General features: G+C 38.4%; 1 protein-coding gene across 1 annotated transcript in view; it reads right to left on the reverse strand.

Annotated features, from left to right (window-relative positions):
- The window catches only part of LOC147361929 (ATP-binding cassette sub-family C member 4-like), a 102535-nt gene that overhangs the window by 20914 nt on the left and 58233 nt on the right, over window positions 1-23388 (reverse strand). The window contains exons 14-16 of the mRNA XM_086328426.1: window positions 19551-19706; window positions 11621-11710; window positions 1-173 (exon numbers count right to left, since the gene is read on the reverse strand). Of these exons, the coding sequence (XP_086184552.1) occupies window positions 1-173; window positions 11621-11710; window positions 19551-19706 (419 nt within the window). The remainder of the gene's footprint in view (window positions 174-11620; window positions 11711-19550; window positions 19707-23388) is intronic.

Raw genomic sequence — 23388 nt, forward strand, 5'->3', positions numbered from 1 at the left:
CTTGGATCCACGTTTGATGTGGCTTTGTCAATAATCAATATCTGATTCTTCCTGAGAAGAGCCCTGGCAAGGCACACCAGTTGTTTCTGACCAACACTCAAGTTCAACCCAGATTCTGCTAATTTGGTATTCATTTTAGCAGGAAGACCTTCGATGGATTCTTTAAGTTGTACCTATGGATACAGAAAGAATGACATTTTTCTAAGCAAACTGTTCCTGAAGTAGACAAGCCTCTTAGACATTAACTTTGACATCCTCAGGACTTCTTATGTGTCTTACATGTACAGCCAGGTGATAGGGAGAGCTCCTTCCAGTGAATGTTCACTGAGAAAGATGGTGGAGTCAACTCAGGACAGAAAGATCTCAGTGTCCCCCTTTCCCATCACAGGACATCCACCAGAAACCTCACCTAGGGGTTAATTATGGAAGTCTCACAAAAAGTGAAGCTATTTCTCCCAATGTGACTTAAACAGAAAAGTTAAAAGAATCTTTATGGTTGAGTCAATTTTCCCAATGTACATTTTGCATAGGAGTTGGTATACTAAAGAAAAACTTTCAAAAATTTTACAGAAAAACTGGTTCTCTGAAGATATAAGCTAATTGGCCCTTTATTATCTTCTAAAGTTTAATATATGCAAGTTCAAGCAATGACAAACTGCCCCTTATACATTAGTAATCCTGGAACCCATTCTGATGATGGTTCTTTCCCAAGTTTAATCCTATAAATAGTGGACCAATCAAGTGCATTTTCTTCAGTGTCATAAATGCATTGTAGTGAATGAAAACACATGAAAAATAAAACACAACATCTTATTTCCCAAAGCATATGGATACAGGTTATTGTCATCCAGTCGCTGAGTCATGCCCAACACTTTGCAACCCCATGGACAGCAGCACACCAGTGTTCCCAGTCCTTCACTATTGCTTGGAGTTTGCTCAAACTCAGGTCCATTAAGTTGGTGATGCCATCCACCCATCTTGTCTTCTTTTGTACCCTTATCCACCTGCCTTCCATCTTTCCCAGCATCAAGGTCTTTTTCAATGAGTTGGCTCTTCACATCAGGTGGCCAAAGTATTGGAGCTTCAGCTTCATCATCAGTCCATCCAAGGAAAATTCAGGGTTGATTTCCTTTAGGATTGACTGGTTTGATCTCCTTGCTGTCCAAGGGACTCAACAATTTTCTCTAGAACCACAGTTCAAAAGCATCAGTTCTTCAATACTCAGCCTTCTTTATGGTCCAACCCTCACATTGGTACATGACTACTGGGAAAACCATAGGTTTGACTAGATGGACTTTGTCAGTAAAGTGATGTCTCTACTTTTTAATATTCTGTCTAGGTTTCTTGCAACTCCTCTTCCCAGGAGCAAGCATCTTTTAATTTCATGGCTGCAGTCACCATCTGCAGTGATTTTGGAAATAAAGTCTGTCATTGTTTCCACTGTTTCCCCATCTACTGCAATGTAGTGATGAGACAGGGTGGCATGATCTTAGTTTCTTGAATGTTGAGTTTTAAGCCAGGTTTTTCACACTCTTCTTTCACTTTTATCAAGAGGCTCTTTAGTCCTCTTCACTTTCTATGATTTGGGTGGTATCAGATGCATATCTGAGGTTATTGATATTTCTCCCAGAAATCTTGATGCCAGCTTGTGCTTCATCCAGCCTGGCATTTTGCATGATGTACTCTGCATATAAGTCAAATAAGCAAGGTGACAACATATAGCCTTGACGTACTCCTTTCCCAATTTGGAACCAGTCCAAATTGTTGCTTTGGAACAGCTGTTCCATGTCCGGTTCTAACTGTTGCATCTTGGCCAGCATATAGGTTTCACAGGATGCAGGTAAGGTGGTCTGGTATTCCTATCTCTTAAAGAATTTTCCACAATTTGTTGTGATCCACACAGTGAAAGGCTTTAGTGTAGTCAATGAAGTAGATTTTTTTTTTTATGGAATTCTGTTGCTTTTTTGATGACACAATGGATGTTGGCAATTTGATCTCTGGTTCCTCTGGCTTTTCTAAATACAGTTTGTACATTTGGAAGTTCTTGCTTCATGTACTATTGAAGCCTAGCGTGAAGGATTTTCAGTATTGCTTTGCTAGCATGTGAAATGAGTGCAATTGTGTGGTAATTTAAACATTCTTTAGTACTGCCCTTCTTTAGGATGGAAATGAAGACTGACGTTTTTCCAGTCCTGTGGACACTGCTGAGTCTTCCAAATTTGCTGGCATATTGAGTGCAACACTTTCACGGCATCATCTTTTAGGATTTGAAATAGATCAGCTAGAATTCTGTCACCACTAGCTTTCTTCATTATGATGCTTTCTAAAGCCCACTTGACTTTGTGTTCCAGGATGTCTGTCTTTAAGTGAGTGATCACATCATTGTAGCTATTTGGGTCATTAAGACCTTTTTTAGAAATAGTTCTTCCCTGTATTCTTGCCACCACTTCTTAATCTCTTCTGCTTCTGTTAGGTCCATACTGTTTCTGTCCTTTATTGTGCCCATCCTTGCAGGAAATGTTCTCTTGGTATTGCTAATTTTATTGAAGGAATCTCTGGTCTTTCCTTTTCTATTGTTTTCCTCTATTTTTTTGCATTGATCACTTAGAAAGGCTGTGTTATCTCTCTGTGCTATTCTTTGGAACTCAATATTGAGATGGGTATATCTTTCCTTTTCTCCTTTGCCTTTAGCTTCTCTTCTTTTCTCAGCTATTTGTAAGGCCTTCTCAGACAACCATTTTGCCTTGTTGCATTTCTTTTTCTTGGGGATGGTTTTGTTCACCACCTCCTGTAGAGTGTTACAAACCTCTGTCCATAGATCTTATATTCCTAAACTCTAAGTAAGACTATAATATAATAATTATAAAGGTGTGTACCTCTTAAGATTGTTAAGAATATTAAATCCCTTGAATCTACTTGTCACTTCCACTGTATAATTTGTAAGGGATTTGTTTTAGGTCATGTCAGAATTGCCTTGTGGTTTCCCCTACTTTCTTCAATTTATGCCTGAGTTTTGTAACAAGGAGTTCATGATCTGAGCCATAGTCAGCTGCCATCTTGTTTTTGCTGACTGTATAGAGCTTTTCCATCTTTGGCTGCAATGAATATAATCAATCTGATTTCAGTATTGACCATCTGGTGATGTCCATGTGTAGAGTTGTCTCTTGTGTTTTTGGAAGAGGGTATTTGCTATGACCAGAACGTTCTCTTGACAAAACTCTGTTAGCCTTTGTCCTGCTTCATTTTGTACTACAAGGCCAAACTTGCCTGTTACTCCAGGTATCTCTTGACTTCCTACTTTCACATTTCAGTTCCCTATGATTAAGAAGACATCTTTTTTGGTTTTAGTTCTAGAAAGTCTTCTAGCTCTTCATCGAACTGTTCAACTTCAGCTTTTTTAGCATTAGTGGTTGGGGCATAGACTTGGATTACTGCAATACTGAATGGTTTCCCTTGGAAATGAACTGAGATCACTCTGTAATTTTTGCGATTGCACCAAAATACCACATTTTAGACTTTTGTTGAATATTATTTTTCCAGCCAAACAAAAATAAATTGTACACTTGAAGCCAGGCAGCCTGGGCATAAGTCTTGCCTGGCTGTGCCAACTGGGCAAGTTTCCTGAACCTACTCTAACTTATATTCCTAAACTCTAAGTAATACTATAATATAATAATTATAAAGGTGTGTACCTCTTAAGATTGTTAAGAATATTAAATGTGTCAGTGCATGTAGAATTTGTAACAGATCAATATATATTGCCCATTATTAATAATGCTATCAGCTCACCCTTCCTCAAGTTCTGCTTCACTTTTCTCTTTTGCATGTATCAGCACTGAGATTTTGTTAAATATGTACATTTTGTTACATATGATTGGCTTGATTTTCAACTTCTCCAGGAGAATTTCAGCTCCAGAAGGACAGACATTTTATCTCTTGATGATTGTGACAGCCTCAGAATCTGCAGCATTGCCTAACAAGCTCTTAGTAGATATTTGTTGGCTGGATGAAGGTGGGCTTCCCTGGTGGCTCAGTGGTAAAGAATCCGCCAAACAGGAGACTTGGGCTCTATTCTGGGTGAGATCCCCTGGCTAAGGAAATCGCAATCCACTCCAGTATTCTAACACTGTTTCCTTAGTAAGTGTAATTGTAAAAAGGATATATTCTTATAACAATTAACTGACTCCAAGATATCATATCACACTTTAAACAAAGGAAAGCACTGAAAAAGTTATAATTTAAGGAAAATAGAACAAATAATAACTATTCAAACTATACATCTCTGAATAGAATACTTCAGATTATTTTTGAACTTGGGAAAATAATAGAATATAGCAAAACTGAAAAAAATAAACTGGACTCATAAGGCACCCTGTCTCCATCATTGCTATGTGCACTCTGTGTGGTAGGTGCTGATGCCCCTCACATGAGGTGAACACAGATGTCAGGTGCTTTCCAAATTTTGTGGAACTTTATTACTTTTCAAAGAGAAAATCTGGTGTGGGCCAGAAGGAGACACTGAAATGCAATCAACAGATGGGGAAGAGCTTTTACTAGAGCAGGGCCAGCAGTAAAGGAATTTCACCGAACACAAGGCCCCGGGGAAATGGACATGTGACCTGTTGCCACCACAAGGACTGAACCACGTGGTTCCTGATGCATCAGCTGCTGATGCCCAGATTTCTGTATCTCGGTTTCCTGTGTGATGTGACACACTTGTGTCCTAACAGAGACACTATCAATGTCAGACATTTAACCACACGATTTCTTCCCTGTTTTGTTCCAAACAGGACATTTTTGTTATTGTTTAGTTGCTAAGTTGTGAAACTTATGGACTGTAGCCCACCAGGTTCCTCTATCCATGGGATTTCCCAGGCAATAATATTGGAGCGGGTTACTATTTCCTCTTCTAGGTAATTCTCCCAACTCAGGGATCAATCCCACTTCTCCCCCATTACAGGCAGACTCTTTATCACTGAGAAACTGGGGAAGCCCCCATACTCTACCCTTAATTCCAAATCCCGGTATCTAAGGTGTTTTGTTTTTGCTTTTTAACAGAAGCAACACATCAATGATTCATTCCCAGAGTTTTATCTACTATGACATTTTAACCTCTGGGTGATAAAGTGCTTCATCTTCAAGTACTTCTCATGTTATATTTTTAGAGCTGCCTTTGCTTTTTAGCACCCCAATAGCACTTATTTCTGATGAACTTTTATCAGTTTACAGTAAGTTGGCAAGTTTTCAGTACATGAAAAATGTATTTTCAGCATATTTAGAAAAATAAACAAAATGAGACAGGCAGCATCCATTGGACTGTCTTCCTTCTGAATGTCCATCTCTGCTAAGGAAGAAGGAGGAAAGAGAACTAGAGGACCTTGAAAAATTTTTAAGCCATATTTTCCTTTTAATTGAAGTTTATAAAGAGGAAAACATAGTGGTTCTCTCCTACTCATTCTCAGGTTAACTCTGTGAGTTTGGGTTCACATATCCAGTTAGGCATCATACACAAATTAATTTTTGGTTCACTTAAAAACTGACTTCATTGATTTAGTGATACCTCTTGATGAGGGTGAAGAAGGAGAGTGAAAAAGTTGGCTTAAAATTCAACATTAATAAAACTAAGATCATGGCATTCAGTCCCATCATTTCATGGCAAATACAAGGGGAAAAGATAAAAGCAGCGACAGATTTCCTTTTATTGGACTCTAAATTCAGTGCAGATGGTAACTGTAGCCTTGAGATTAGAAGATGAATTCTTTTTGGCAGGAAAGCTATGACAAAACTAGACAGTGTATTAAAAAGCAAAGATATCACTTTGCTGACAAAGGTCCATATAATCAAACCTATGGTCTTTCCAATAGTCATGTACAGATGTGAGAGCTGGACAATAACAGAGCATTGAAGAATCAATTAGATTATGGACTGTTCCATCTCTGGGTTGGGGAGATCCCCTGGAGAATGGGATGGCTACCCACTCCAGTATTCAGGCCTGGAGAATTTTATGGACTGTATATCCTTGGGTGCAATCTAGAGTAATTGGATGCAATCTCAAAAACGACAGAATGATCTCTGTTCGTTTCCAAGGCAAACCATTCAATATCACAGAAATCCAAGTCTATACCCCAACCAGTAACGCTGAAGAAGCTGAAGTTAAACGGTTCTATGAAGACCTACAAGACCTTTTAGAACTAGCACCCAAAAAAGATGTCCTTTTCATTATAGGGGACTGGAATGCAAAAGTAGGAAGTCAAGAAATACATGAGGTAACAGGCAAATTTGGCCTTGGAATACAGAATGAAGCAGGACAAAGACTAATAGAGTTTTGCCAAGAGAAAACATTGGTCATACCAAACACCCTCTTCCAACAACACAAGAGAAGACTCTATACATGGATATCACCAGATGGTCAACACTGAAATCAGATTGATTATATTCTTTGCAGTCAAAGAGGGAGAAGCTCTATACAGTCAGAAAAAAACAAGATTAGGAGCTGACTGTGGCTCAGATCATGCACTTCTTAATGGCAAATTCAGAATTAAATTGAAGAAAGTGGGGAAAATCACTAGACCATTCAAGTATGACCTAATTCAAATTCCTTATGAGTATACAGTGGAAGTGAGAAATAGATTTAAGGGACTAGATCTGATAGAGTACCTGATGAAATATGGACGGAGGTTCATGACATTGTACAGGAAATAGGGATCAAGACCATCCCCATGGAAAGGAAATGAAAAAAAAGAAAAATGGCTATCTGGGGAGGCCTTACAAATAGCTGTGAAAAGAAGAGAAGTGAAAAACAAAGGGGAAAAGGAAAGATATACGCATCTGAATGTAGAGTTTCAAAGAATAACAAGGAGAGATAAGAAAGCCTTCCTCAGCAATCAATGCAAAGAAATAGAGGAAAACAACATAATGGGAAAGATAAGAGATCTCTTCAAGAAAATTAGAGATACCAAGGGAATATTTCATGCAAAGATGGGCTTGATAAAGGACAGAAATGGTATGGACCTACAGAAGCAGCAGATATTAAGAAGAGGTGGCAAAAATACACAGAAGGACTGAACAAAGAAGATCTTCATGACCCAGATAATCACGATGGTGTGATCACTCACCTAGAGTCAGACATCCTGGAATGTGAAGTCAAATGGGCCTTAGAAAGCATCACTATGAACAAAGCTAGTGGAGGTGATGGAATTCCAGTTGCGCTATTTCAAATCCTGAAAGATGATACTGTGAAAGTGCTGCATTCAATATGCCAGCAAATGTGGAAAACTCAGCAGTGGCCACAGGACTGGAAAAGATCAGTTTTCACTCCAATCCCAAAGAAAGGCAATGCCAAAGAAGGGTCAAACTACCACACAATTGCACTCATCTCACACGCTAGTAAAGTAATGCTCAAAAGTCTCCAAGCCAGGCTTCAGCAGTACGTGAACTGCGAAATTCCAGATGTTCAAGCTGGTTTTAGAAAAGGCAGAGGAACCAGAGATCAAATTCTGAACATCTGCTGGATCATGGAAAAAGCAAGAGAGTTCCAGAAAAACATCTATTTCTGTTTATTGACTATGCCAAAGCCTTTGACTGTGTGGATCACAATAATAAACTGTGGAAAATTCTGAAAGAGATGGGAATACCAGACCACCTGACCTGCCTCTTGAGAAACCTATATGCAGGTCAGGAAGCAACAGTTAGAACTGGACGTGGAGCAGCAGACTGATTCCATATAGGGAAAGGAGTACATCAGGAATGTACATTGTCAGCCTGCTTAATTAACTTATATGCAGAGTACATCATGAGAAATGCTGGACTGGAAGAAACACAAGCTAGAATCAAGATTGCTGTGAGAAATATCAATAACCTCAGATATGCAGATGACACCACCCTTATGGCAGAAAGTGAAGAGGAACTACAAAGCCTCTTGATGAAGGTGAAAGAGGAGAGTGAAAAAGTTGGCTTAAAGCTCAACATTCAGAAAATGAAGATCATGGCATCTCGTGCCATCACTTCATGGGAAATAGATGGGTAAACAGTGGATACAGTGTCAGACTTTATTTTTTGAGGCTCCAAAATCACTGCAGATGGTGACTGCAGCCATGAAGTTAAAAGACGCTTACTCCTTGGAAGGAAAGTTATGACCAACCTAGATAGCATATTCAAAAACAGAGACATTACTTTTCTAACAAAAGTCCTTCTAGTCAAGGCTATGGTTTTTCCAGTGGTCATGTATGGATGTGAGAGTTGGACTGCAAAGAAAGCTGAACACTGAAGAATTGATGTGTTTGAACTGTGGTGTTGGAGACTTTTGAGAGTCCCTTGGACTGCAAGGAGATCCAACCAGTCCATTCCAAAGAATATCAGTCCTGGGTTTTCTTTGGAAGGAATGATGTAAAGCTGAAACTCCAGTACTTTGGCTACCTCATGCGAACAGTCTCTAGAGTAATGCTACCTGTGAATCTGTGAAAAAAGGTCTCAATCTGGGAAACAAATAGAAAAATAATTTACCAGTACTTCCTGTTTTTTCTTTTTTAAGATGTGTCCCAATTTCACCATTAAATTTGTCCTATGAATTCAAGAATAATGGATCATCCTATCATTCTTTGCTTTTAATGGTTAAATACTCTACACACCTCTTCTCTTGTAGAATTTTACTGCAAAAGTGTCATTAGCCGTGTTAGGCATTACTGACAAAATGGAGGCATGGCTCAAATCCCCTCTCCTTGTCCTGCAGGCACAGACCCGGGATGAATGAGTTAGGCCTTTTGATTCTGACTTGTTTTTTTCCTCTCCTTGGCTGAGTTGACTGAAAAGGAATATTAAGCTTCTTATTGTTCTTGAGAGGACCATGAGAAGGCACAAAGCCTTCTGCAACTGTTTTCAGAGAATAATTCATAAAGTTAATCACTGACATTTGTTCAAAGACTTTTACAAAAGAGTATTCCAGGATGAGCACATAGGCCACAGCTTGAGGCCATGGGAGCAACTGCTATCTGAAGCCTATTTGTGAAGAAAATGTTTATGGCAAAGGAGTTTACTGAATTTAGGGCTTAGGAATAATTAAAATAGCTAGAAGTTAAAGATTTAAGAAATATTGTAATGTTAGCATATTTTATTATAGCTTATAGAGGTTAGGAATTTTAGAGATACTAATAGAAGTCTTTTTAAGAGATAGTGAGCTCAGGATGTTAGGGGCAAACAGGATTTAGAAAGATAAGAAATGAACTGAGGAACGTAGCATGAGTTACAATGTAATCACAAGTTAACTATAGGACACATGAAGTAGATAATAGATGGTAAAGCTGATTTTGAGAGAATCGCTGAAGCAGGAACTGTGTTTGAAGGGCAACAATGATTTATGGAGATAACAAATCTGGGTGAGGGGAAATAGAAAGTGAAATCGCCAACCTAATGCTTTTGTAAAAGTATAAAAGAGAATCATAAGCTTGAAATAAATACACAGTCCAAGAAAATTGAGAGGCTGCATCATTTCTCACTGACACCGCTCACCCCTTCAGGTTGAATCCCTGGCTGCTGGAGCTGGACTCCGGCATAAAAGACTCACAAACTTAAATGAAATCAGAGGTGCACTGTTTTTCAGGCAGGAGAAGGTGAAGCAATCGACCCAATTTAAGAAAACAAAATCCACATGCTGCTGAAAAGCAGGGTGGGTGTATAAAGACTCAGTGGTGACATCCTTCAGAAACCAGAATTACTGGCTAGAAATGGTCATGCTTCCAAATCTGCCTGCTTACAGTCAAGGCTCATCTGCATATTACAGATTTCAGAGCTTCCCTGGAAGGGTGACACTAAATGACAAACACACCAATTCAAACCAACATGAACAATAAATCTCTCAGATTTGTGTAACAACAACAACAAAGATTAAAACATATATATGTCACACTTCTCTGAAATGAAAAGATCAATCAAACACTTAGTAGTTATTTAGGTAGAGTGTTTTCCCTGTGTTGTCCTCTAAGAGTGTTACAGTATCTGGTCTTCCATTTAGATTTTCAATCTACTTTGAGTTTAGTTTTGTATATGGTATCAGGGAGTGTTCTAATTTTATTCTTTTACACATAGCTGTCCAGTTTTACTACACCACTTACTGAAGAGACTGCCTTTTCTCCATTGTATATTCTTGCTTCCTTTGTCATAGGTTAGGTGACCACAGGTATGTAAGTTCATCTCTGAGCTTTCCATCCTGTTCCATTGATCTATATTTCTGATTTTGTGCCAGTGCCATACCATCTTGATTACTCTAGCTCTGTATTAAACTAGTGAAAAAGTTCATTTAAGTTTTTCCATAAAATCTTATGTAACAAACATTTTGGTCAACTCAATAATATATTCTGAAGTCAGGGAACCTAATTTCTCCAGCTTCATTTTTATTTCTTAAGGCTGCTTTGGCTACTTGGGATCTTTTGTGTTTCCATTAAAATGGTAAAATTTTTGGCTCTAATTCCATGAAAAATGCCACTGGTAGTTTGACAGGGATTGTATTGAGTCTGTAGATTTTTTGGGTGTATAGTCATTTTCACAATATTGTTTCTTCCAATCCAAGAACATGGTATATCCCTCCATCTGTTTTGTGTCATCTTTGATTTCTTTTGTCAGTATCTTGTAGTTTTATGAGCACAGGTCTTTTGTCTCCTTAGGTAGGTTTATTCCTAGGTATTTTATTATTTTTGTTGCAATGGTAAATGAGATTGTTTTCTTAATTCCTCTTTCTAATCTTTCATCGTTAATGTATAGGAATGCTCATTCTTACTTTTTAAAAGCAAAAGACTACGTATGGAAAAACCACTGCAATATTGTAAAGTAATTAGCTTTCAATTAAAATAAATAAATTACAAAAAAGAAGTCTAGGGTTTCTGCCATCAGTAGAACTGATTTGTAAAAGGACTGCAAAATCACAAAATAGTCTGTATTAAAATACAAACTGACAGCAATTTAATAGTCATATTTTCTTTTCATGCAAGGGTGAAGAAATTCAAAGAAATGGAGCAAGGGAAAATATGACACAAATAACAGAAAATTCTCTAGAAATGAACCTACCCATATAAAAGCTGAGCAGATGTTCCAGGGTTCTGTTATCTGCATTCATGCTACAGCATTAAAATGACATAATTGCCAATAAATAATCATCATTAATTCTGACTATATAATTTACCTTTATAAACACTTTCCTATGAAACTTCTATATTTTATTAGTATGATCTTGTTTATATCTTTTAGTTAATAAGGAAAAAATACTATTGTCTCCACTTAGGAGATGTTTCCTAAGACCAGAGGAATAAAATGAATATTGGAGTGTAATGGAGTAATTAATTCACTAGGTCACTAGTAGAATTTGATCCCACAGTTTCAACATCTAATTGAGTACTCTGCTAAGGACAAGATAATGTGTCTATTTGTTCAGGGTTCTAGGAAAACAGCTAAAATGAAAACATGTCACATTATGTTGTTGATTTTCATCATCATCAATACATACATTTTTAAGCATACCCATGTCATCAGTGTTTTCCTACTACTGAAGTCAGTGAAACTGACATGCTCCCCTTAATTATCTGCAATGCTCTAAATATAAACACACATATACAGATGCTAACAAGTTAATTACCTCTTCTAAGGCATTCCACAATTCATTATCCGTATGCTCATTAAAGGGATCCAGATTTTCCCTCATTGTTCCAGTGAATAAAACAGGTTCCTAAATATGCCAAAACAGTGAGTGTTATTACCTTAACCTCTTTTTATTTTATTCTAATGTGTACAGACTGTCAAAATTAAAATACAAAAAACATCTAAATTCATTAATTATTAATAATAAAGTTGCAAATGTATGTTTACAAAACAGTATCTCTAAAATAATTTTCCATTGTACAAAGTGTGCTACAAAATATCTTCTGAACTACTGAACACTAACAGAAGAAAGTGTTGAAGAAGTTTTTTTCATTTTAAGGAAAAAACTGAAGACAAAGGAAGACTTTATTTAAAAAAAAAAAATACCACCCTGGTAATAAATATCTGTTTAAACACTCACACAAACTGAGGAAATAATTACAAGAGAAACTTAACATCAAGATCTACATAAATTAACTGTCAATCCTGGTGTGACTGGGAAATACCAACAGCATGATTAGTAGAGGTTTGTGCCTCGAAGCAAACCATTAAATATTTACACATTAGCACTGAAGACTAAACTAGGCTATTTTCTCCATTGGTCAGACTGTCTTCTAGGATCTGGAATCTCTTCACATGTGTGAAATGAACATCCCCACATGTGCAAGGGGAACGTCAGCTCCTGGGGTATGCAGCACCTCTGTCCATGGAGAGATCACCTCTGATTTTGGCATTAGCTGGCCCCCACGTTCTCTCACATGTGTGTTAGGATGGCCTGCCTCACAGAACATTATTAACTGCAAGGACAGGAGGACCTGAAACCCACTGTGACCTGTGTCATGATACTTTAATTTAAATAGTTCTTCCTAGTCCTCTGCTTCAGGAGGAGCCACAAGTAAATTAATCTGGGAATATATGTCTCTTCTTGGCCTCAAGAGAGAATCTTGTACATAAGCTAATGTAGGCCATTTACATTTTCTTCTGGAAGGCTCAGTAAGCCAGGTCATAAGAATATGGGCAGAAGAGAAGAGCCCAATTGGCTCCTTTCAGTGAAGGGGGCAGGACAAGTGGAGGCACATGTGTGGGAACAAGAGGAGACATGACTCCTCCACAAGTGCCCAGAACTGCTTGGAATCCCCAAGTTCAAATCCTGGCTGGCATTGGGGTTGGACTTTCCTCCTCACTTCACAAAAACCTGAGAGGAAAGATGAAGAAGACAGACATTTCTTTTCCCTAATCATGAGGAAGAATGATACTCAGGAAGCCTTCCAATCCTTCCTTCAATATGGTCTCAGTTTTAAGTCTAGTGAGAGAGAAATGAATACAGAAAACTCATGGTGTGCCACCAAAAAAAGACATATTCCTGAGCAAAATCCACAATTAAAAGGACATTATAAAGGGAGATTTAATTGCAAAAGTTGATTAAGTGGCCAATATGCTTCCAAAGCACTGAAAATCACTACTCATACAATATTTCAGAATGAGTACTTGTCGGGAGCCACATTAGGCATTGCTAACAAAATGGAGGCACGGCCCCAACCCCCTCTCCTCATACTGCAGGCACGGTCCTGGGATGAAGGAGTTAGGTCCTGTGATTCTGACTTATTTTTTCCTTTCTTCAGTTGAATTGGCTGCAAAGAATGTTAAGGTGGTTATTGTTCTTGAGAGGAGCGTGAGAAGGCACAAAGCCTTCTGCAGTTGTGCCCAGAGAATAATCCATAAAGTTAACCACTGACATTTGTTCAAGGATCTTTACAAAGAGCATTCCAGGATGAGCATGTAGGCCGCAGCTTGAGGCCATGGGAAGGATTGTTATCTGAGACCTGTTTGTGAGGGAAATGTTTATGGCAAAGGAAGTTTGCCGAGTTTAGGGTTTAGGAATAATTAAGAATAGTTAGAAGCTAAAAGTTTAAGGAATGTTGTAGTGTTAGCATATTTTACTATAGCTTGTAGGGATTAGGAATTTTAGAATTAATAGCTATAAGCCTTTTTAGGAGATAGTGAGTTTAGGAAATTAGGGGCAAGCAGGATTTAGAAAGATAAGAAATAAACTGAGGAATGTGGTATGCAGCCCAGACATAAGCATGAGTTACAATGTAATCACAAGTAAACACATTCTGAGAGAATCACTGAGGCAGGAACTCTGTTTGAAGGGCAACAATGAGACAATTAATCTGGGTGAGGGGGAACTGAAAATATCAAACCTCTGACCTAATACTTTTGTCAAAGTATAAAAGAGAACCTGGAGCTTGAAATAAACATGTTCCTTTTCAGGGGAATAACCATAATTCTACTTCAGATTTTTATAAAAACTTGTTAGTCTTTGTAATTATCAACCTTAAGATTCCCACATGCAGGTGATTTCTCATCCTTCAGCTGTCTCCATGAGTTTTACACAAGCAACATAGCCAGGCGAGGGGAGGCTGGTCCCCAATATTCTTCCTCCTTCCCTTCTCCATCTTCCCTTAATTTTCCAGTTTCTTTCAAGTAAGCAGGCTACTCCCTGCATATAATCTCAATCTCAATTTAACTACTTCAGATCCTGAGCACAAAGAACACACATACTTCAGCTACCTGTTGTGTTTCTGGAAATTTGTTAAGAAGAACTTTCATTTTAGAGTATTCCTAAAATTTTGAACGGAAGTTGAGGAGTATCTTCCTAAAAACACAGAATTCATCTTTGAAAGTTCACCCCAGGACTGATGGTCTATGTCCCCACTCCCCTGTCTCTGGTCCTACCCAGGTCCTTTTTACCATCACATCTCCCCAGTTCTGACCTGTTCATGCAGGGTAAGCAGTGACAGGGATGAGCCTGGGAGGAAGAGAGAACACCATGGAAGCTCCCTGCTTCCTGGATCACAAGGACCTGGGATCCAGGGAAGATGGTGTGGGCCTGCCTCAGCCAAGAGAGGCAACTCAAAGAAAGAGCACTGGGCTCCCCCTCTGCAGAGTCTGCTCTCATCTTCCTAAGTTTCCTACATTGGGGTGTTGAGACACAAGCATCACTGCTTCCTACTCATTTGTGGGGAAGACAAATGTAAGATTTTGCACTTATACAAGTAAATTCAGGCAACCAAACTAACAGACTTTCTCCACCTCTGCAGCTAGCAAGACGCTGTAAAGACAAAGGGCTCTTGGTTGGGGAGGGATAACATTTTGAGTATCTTCTCCTGACACATATCAGCCCATAACATACAAGTGCATAAACCCATTTCTAAATTGATATTGTCCAAATGAGGGACAGAGCAATAGGAGTAGTATCTTCTGGCTTTGTTCTATACTTATTCATTCTTTCTATGGTTTGGGGAGTCCTTTCAAGTGGGATGGTAGAGAAAATGGCAAAAATATCTGATGAGTACAACACAGCTGAAGAATTGATGCTTTTAATTGTGGTGTTGGAGAAGATTCTTGAGAGGCCCTTGGACTGCAAGGAGATCAAACCAGTCACTCCTAAAGGAAATCAACCTTGAATATTCACTGGAAGGACTGATACTGAAGCTTCAATACTTCGGCCATCTGATGTGAAGAGCTGACTCACTGGAAAAGATCCTGATGCTGGGAAATATTGAAGACAGGAGGAGAGGGGGATGGTTGGATGCCATCACCGACTCAATGGACGTGAGTTCGAGTAAGCTCCATGAGTTGGTGATGGACAGGGAATCCTGGTGTGCTGCAGTCCATGGGGTCACAAAGAGTCCGACATGACTGAGAAGTGGACAAGGTGGAGACTGGAGAGCGTAGGTCTCTGTTATATGACTAGTACTTTGGATTTTACTCTGCTGCAATGGGAGTCTTTGGAGATAAAACTGAAACTCTTTACTATACAACTGAAACACTGTGAATCAACTATACTTCAATTTAAAAAAATAGATATATAAAATTTGAATCCTGGTTCTGCCCCCTACTTGAAAAATAGGATAAGCTCCCAGTAACTCAGTTTTTAAATCTGTCAGATAAAGATAACAACAAATTGTGAGGATTAAGCAGGAAATGGTGGGATAAGAAACTAAAATGTATTAACAATTCCATAAACTTTAGGAATTATTATTAATATTCTTGCAACTTGTCAGGGACTGTAACAAGCACTAGAGGAACAGAAATGAGAGATATAGGCCCTGTCCTCAAAGAGAGAAAGAAAATAGTCAAGAGTGTGGAGAGGGCTGAGAAAAAGGCTGGAGGTTTTGGTGGGGGATTAGAAAGTAAGATCATGTACAAGGTGATAGTCAGGAAAGAAGCTGGTGGGAGGAAAGCCAGAAATCAAAATACAAAAAATTTTAGTCTGAGTTCTTGCTCTTGGTGGCAAATGTTAGATACATTTCTCTGTTATGCTTTTCCCCAAAATTCCTATTGTGTTTTTGTGTTTGTTTTTGTTTCTTTGCCCTACTATTAATATTTATGTAACAATTCAGTTTTTATTATTAAGCAATAAATATAAAGAAAATCACCAAAGACCATGAACACATAAACAGAAATTAAAGAGAAAAGTCATTTCAGTAGGTGTTACTCTTTTTACTTAAGTAGAAACAATACACAAAAGGCCAGTGCCCTGATTCTTAAGAATAATAACAGTTCCTGATGACTGAACATTCCTAAGAATGAGACATGGGCACAAACATTATCTCACTAAGTTACATCTTCACAAATCTGTGGGTCCATGATTTCCAGAGCGGGTTTAAGGATGAGGATGTTGATGCTTGGCAGCCAAGTTACATCATCAAGGCCTCACAGTCGACGAGGCAGAGCAGGAATAAACTGTGGGTCACACTGACACTGGGTCTACACTACCATTCTATCCCCGTGTGCCTCCTGAATGGCTTCCTGGGAATCTTTACACTGAAAGTACTCCTCAGATTCTTTTTCTTTAATCAACCAACACTGCACCTTGGAGACAAAGGCATAAAAAGTGGAATCTACATGGATACAAAGCTTGGCACTATTCTGTAAACACACTCTCTAGAGTATGTACCTAGAACATTCTCCAAGGAAGGATGGAACCCAACAGAACAGAACCAAAACATGCTGAGGTCAAGGCATGTTTAGTCCTTGCTCAGATGTGCTTCCAAATATTATTGGCAGAGCCAAGAATCATCCAATGTTATTTATTTACAGAGTTATTTTATGTATACAAACATACAACTTTTTCCTATTAAGAAGCATTAAAAATAACGCAGGGCATGTTTCTAAAGCTTTGCTTCCAACGATATGAAAGGAATTTACAGACATGCCCTTTATTTCTACTAACTAATCTCACATGACCATTTTAGCAATGAGTACCATCAAAACATAAAACTTGGGAATCTAAGCTCATTTATTTTCTACTGTAACCATAAGTCATAAATCTAATAGCCAGAGGAAATCTTTAAATTTGGAGACTGAATGTGCTGAAACATTCTTCCCATTTTTCCTGAAAGGGATACCTTTGAAAAAAAATTTTTTTTTCAATTGTGATAAAATAAATTTGCTGGATTAACCACTTTAAGTGCACAGTCCAGTGACGCTAAATACATTCATATTGTTGTACAGCCATCACCACCACCCAGCCAGAGATCTCCTTTCATCTTAAGGAACTGAAACTCTGTACCCATTAAACAACATCTCCCCTCTCCTGGCCACTCCTGGCACCTACCTTTCTACATCCTGTATCCATGAATTTGCTATTCTAGGTAACTCCTATTAGTAGAATCATACAGTATTTGCCCTTTGTAAATGACTTATTCCACTTAGCTTAATTTTTTCAAGGTTCATCTGTGCTATAGCATGTGTCAGAATTTTCTTCTTTATTAAGGCTGAGTAATATTCTACTGTATGTGTATGCACCACATTTTGTTTGTTGACTCATCTGTCAATGGACGCTTGAGTACCTCCACCTTTTTGCTGTTGAGAATAATGTTGCTATAACAAACACGTTCCAGTATCTCTTCAAGACCTTTCTTCCAATTCTTTTGGGTTTATACTCTAAAGTAGAATTGCTAGGTAGGTAATAGACTATGGTTTTTCCAGTGGTCATGTATGGATGTGAGAGTTGGACTGTGAAGAAAGCTGAGCACTGAAAAATTGATACTTTTGAACTGTGGTGTTGGAGAAGACTCTTGAGAGTCCCTTGGACTGCAAGGAGATCCAACCAGTCCATTCTAAAGGAGATCAGCCCTGGGTGTTCATTGGAAGGACTGATGCTGAAGCTGAAACTCCAATACTTTGGCCACCTCATGTGAAGAGTTGACTCATTGGAAAAGACTCTGATGCTGGGAGGGATTGGGGGCAGGAGGAGAAGGGGATGACAGAGGATGAGATGGCTGGATGGCATCACCGACTCGATGGACAAGAGTTCGAGTAAACTCTGGGAGTCAGTGATGGACAGGGAGGCCTAGCCTGCTGCGATTCATGGGGTCGCAAAGAGTCGGACATGACTGAGAGACTGAACTGAACTGAACTGAACTGATGACAATTCCATCATTAACTTTTCAGAGCAACCACCAAGTTGATTTCCATAGTAGCTGGACTATTTTACATTCCTATCAGCAATGAACAAGTATTCTAATTTCTCTACATCCTTGCCAATGCTTATCATTTTCATTTTTCTCTTTTCTTTGATAACAGACATCTTAAGGGGTGTGAGGTGGCATTTCACTAGTGTCTGAAAAGAATATCTTGGTTTTAAAATTACTTAGAGTAATTCCAGGTATTTTTGAGGTCACGGGTAGGTAGCAACACTTGTACCCAAATCCACATTTGCCTTCCTTTTGGAGCCATGTTGTACATGCTTCCTGATAAACAGGTATTTCAGGACACATTGCACCCACATTCCAGGAAGCACATTTGCCTGGCTCATTCTCTCTCCTCTCCTCTCTGTTTCTCATCTCAAGAGGGTATTTTTCTGAGCTTCCTTTGATGGGCAAATGATTACTAAGTATACAAATAAAAAACTCAATTTTTTTTTTTTTTTTAACAAGCAAGTCTGTCAAAACAGTGGGCAGGATGATAGATGAGGACACAGGAACTAGGTTGCCCTTGGCTATACATTTGGAGGATAGTAATTTCTCAGTAAATATCATGGAATTATGTTCAGTGAATGAACCACAAGGAAAGACAGGAGTGTCTACCCGTCCATATAATCCAGTCTCCAAAACTCTCCCTGAAAGTTATACTACTTTACAAAGAAGAAGAAAAGAAAACAGAATCAGAGCCTAGGAAGAGATGGCCAACTCAACACTCCACCATCACAGCAGGCACATATGGGTCTACATGAAGCACTTCACACTCACTGACCTATTTTGTCCTCACAACAGATTGAGGGGTTGGTCCTGTTATCTGCCTTGTAAGACAGAGAAAACCAAGATACACGGAGACAGAATTCTGAGTCCCCTGCTCTTCCTCACTATTCTGTACTGCCTCCCTGGTGAAAATTATTCATTAATGGCTAAATTGTCAGTCTCCCCAAAGCATCTATATATCCTATAATTCTCAAAGCCCCACAATTTCACAGAAAGTTCTCCAAGGAGATACCACTTTTGAAAAGATGTCCTCATTTCCCACAGCAAAATTATATCTATAAGACACTTATTAATAAAATTCATGTTTCCCTATAGGAAACTCTCTGGTGCTAAGCAAACCATTTATCCTTCTGTTCTCAGATTTATGTGATTATCAGTCGATAACATTGTGGAAACTGAGGAAGTCTGAGTCCAGAAATCTATCTCAGTAAGTTATTAAATCACATACACACAAAACTAACAGATGAAAACAAAACAAAACAAAACCTGGTATCCAATGAAAGTGTTTGTTGAAAATACCTCCTGCTAAAAATATGCTCTATTGGGTAAAAAAGGATCAACTCATTCCCTTAATTTGAAAAGACTAATCAAATTAAAAGCACTTAAACTTTAGATACCTTATGAAAAGAATATGTGAGAGTGCTCTGCTAGGCATACCTGAAGTGCAACTGACATTTTCTTCCTTAAATCGTGCAGTCCAATACTGGTTGTCAAGATGTCATCAATATAAATTCTACCTCCAGGTTCTGACAATCTAAAAAGGGCAGCAATGAGGGAACTTTTTCCAGCTCCTGTTGTTCCCACAATGCCAACCTGTAAAGAGACCCAGGGGGATGAAGAATTAACAGGATGCACAAAACCTAGGAGAAACCTGATTGTTGAAGATGAATTTTAAAAGTTCTATTATATGTAAAGAATAGTCTATAAGTTTCTCAAGCAAGGCCCTGTTGACATTTTGGACCAGTTAATTCATTGTTGAGGGTTGGGGGCCTGTCCTGTATATTTTAGGATGATTGACAGTAGCCATGAACCCACTAGAAATCAGATGCAACGCCCAAAACTGTGGCAACCAAAAATGACAGAAATTCACAAATGTCCCTAAATGAGACCACCATCATCTCTAGAATACACAATATAAAGTATAATGACTTTTACGCCTTCTATTCAGATTTCCCTGAGTAAATGCTTAATATGCAGAAAACTGTTTGTTTTCTACAATTATCACATAGTATCCATTATGTGGTATGTTAGAGGGGGAGACATGTATGTGTATGTGTTATATATGTGTGTTTGTTTGTGTGTATGTATGTAACTAACATCCATAAATAAAGGAAGAAGATGACTTAAATAACCTGACTGTAGTGAAAACCCAGCAGTCTCCTAAGTGGTCCATAAGAAGTCAATTTTAAATTAGTTTTATGGAACTGGAGGAATCAACCTACCTGAATTCAGGCTCTACTACAAAGCCACAGTCATCAAGACAATATGGTACTGGCACAAAGACAGAAATATAGATCAATGGAACAAAATAGAAAGCCCAGAGATAAATCCACGGACACATGGACACCTTATCTTTGACAAAGGAGGAAAGAATATACAATGGATTAAAGACAATCTCTTTAACAAGTGGTGCTGGGAAAACTGGTCAACCACTTGTAAAAGAATGAAACTAGAACACTTTCTAACACCATACACAAAAATAAACTCAAAATGGATTCAAGATCTAAACGTAAGACCAGAAACTATAAAACTCCTAGAGGAGAACATAGGCAAAACACTCTGCGACATAGCAGGATCCTCTATGACCCACCTCCCAGAATATTGGAAATAAAAGCAAAAATGAACAAATGGAACCTAATTAAACTTAAAAGCTTCTGCACATCAAAGGAAACTATTAGCAAGGTGAAAAGACAGCCTTCAGAATGGGAGAAAATAATAGCAAATTAAGCAACTGACAAACAACTAATCTCAAAAATATACAAGCAACTCCTACAGCTCAATTCCAGAAAAATAAATGACCCAATCAAAAAATTGGCCAAAGAACTAAATAGACATTTCTCCAAAGAAGACATACAGATGGCTAACAAACACATGAAAAGATGCTCAACATCACTCATTATCAGAGAAATGCAAATCAAAACCAGTATGAGGTACATTTCACGCCAGTCAGAATGGCTGCTATCCAAAAGTCTACAAGCAATAAATGCTGGAGAGGGTGTGGAGAAAAGGGAAGCCTCTTACACTGTTGGTGGGAATGCAAACTAGTACAGCCACTATGGAGAACAGTGTGGAGATTCCTTAAAAAACTGGAAATAGAACTGCCTTATGATCCAGCAATTCCACTGCTGGGCATACACACTGAGGAAACCATAAGGGAAAGAGACACGTGTTCCCCAATGTTCATCGCAGCACTGTTTATAATAGCCAGGACATGGAACCAACCTAGATGTCCATCAGCAGATGAATGGATAAGAAAGCTGTGGTACATATACACAATGGAGTATTACTCAGCCATTAAAAAGAATTCATTTGAATCAGTTCTAATGAGATGGATGAAACTGGAGCCTATTATACAGAGTGAAGTAAGCCAGAAAGAAAAACACCAATACAGTATACTAACACATATATATGGAATTTAGAAAGACGGTAACAATAACTCTGTATACGGACAGCAAAAGAGACACTGATGTATAGAACAGTCTTATGGACTCTGTGGGAGAGGGAGAAGGTGGGAAGATTTGGGAGAATGGCAATGAAACATGTATACTATCATGTATGAAACAAGTCGCTAGTCCAGGTTCGATGCACGGTACTGTATGCTTGGGGCTGGTGCACTGGGACGACCCAGAGGGATGGTATGGGGAGGGAGGAGGGAAGAGGATTCAGGATGGGGAACACATGTATACCTGTGGCAGATTCATTTCGATATTTGGCAAAACCAATACAATATTGTAAAGTTAAAAAATAAAATAAAATTTAAAAAGAAAAAAACTTAAATTAGTTTTATTCCTACTCCCTGTGTAATTTGACCTTGAGAATTACATGGGTAATTTTACAGAGATATCAACAAGACAAGTGAGAAGGATTATACACAAACAAGTATTCACTTTCTCAGGGGTATGTTATTTATTTAAGAGGAATTATTGTTCGGCAAAAAAATGAAATCACTTCCTGATATTAAATACCTTAATTACATTTTATCTTGAAAGGAAACATCTTCACATATAAAATGCAGGTCTCAGTCTTGAAAGACAGAGGCCAGTAGACAAAATGTACATAATGAGACCAAGAACAACACAGACAGTATTTGATATTTACATTGGACCTTTCATCGGAGCAGTTCAAAAGACATTTTATTAATACATTAATACTTAAAATTGAACCTTGGAAAAACACATGTCAAGCGTCAGTCTATTTATTAAAAGCAAAGCAGAGAGAAACTAAATGCACTAACAGTAAGTTTAAAGAATCAATACAATGTAGGTAAAATGCTGGTGGTTGGTAGTTTAGTTGCTAAGTCGTGTCTGACTCTTTCGACCCATGGACTGTCACCTGCCAGACTCCTCTGTCCATGGGATTCTCCAAGCAAGAATACTGGAGTGGGTTGCTATTTCCTTTTCCTAGGTAAAATGCTGGTGGGGGATAAAACCACATTTAAATATATATGCAGAAACTGGCCTTTTTTACCAATGAATTTTAAAGTGAAAGAAAGCATTAGACGATCAGTCGTGTCCAATTCTTTGCAACCCCATGGACTATGGCCTGCCAGGCTCCTCTGTCCATGGAATTCTCCAGGAAAGAATACTAGAGTGGGTTGACATTTCCTACTCCATGGGATCTTTCTGACCCAGGGATGGAACCCGGGTCTCCTACTTTGCAGCCAGATTCTCTACCGTCTACCCAGGAAGCCCAACCGCAAATTTTCTGAAGGAAGCTTTCCAAGAGATGATGTCATCTCTATGTAAAATCTGGAATTGATGAGCGTGTAAGATATGCTTGAATCATTTGTAAATCAGTAAAGTTTTAAAACTCCTGGCTTTAAATAAAGAAGAAATAAATCTTTCTGAGTAATATAATCAGAATGCTTAGAACTTTTCATGTTTCCTGATTTGAAAACCTCTGAAGTTTCACATCTTAGTCTGTAAAATCAATCATGGCACTTCAAAAAAGAATTTACCTTTATAGAGATTAAACTTAAGAAAAGTGGGTTCAGCTAATTTTATTATCTTATAAAGATAATGCAATGACTATAAGATATTTTGATATTGTTCAGTAGTGTCTGACTCTTTGCAACCCCATGGACTGCAGCATGCCAGGTTTCCCTGTCCTTCCCTATCTCATGGAATTTGCTCAAACTCATGTCCATTGAATCGTGATGCCACCCAACCATTTCATCCTTTGTTGTCCCCTTATCCTCCTGCCTTCAGTCTTTCCCAGCATCAGGGTCTTTTCCAATGAGTTGGCTCTTTGTGTCAGGTGGCCAAAGTATTGGAGC

This window comes from Bos grunniens, chromosome 12 (assembly GCF_055505025.1).
Source record: "Bos grunniens cultivar Pamir isolate PY7600 chromosome 12, Bosgru_T2T1.0, whole genome shotgun sequence".
NCBI lineage: Eukaryota > Metazoa > Chordata > Mammalia > Artiodactyla > Bovidae > Bos > Bos grunniens.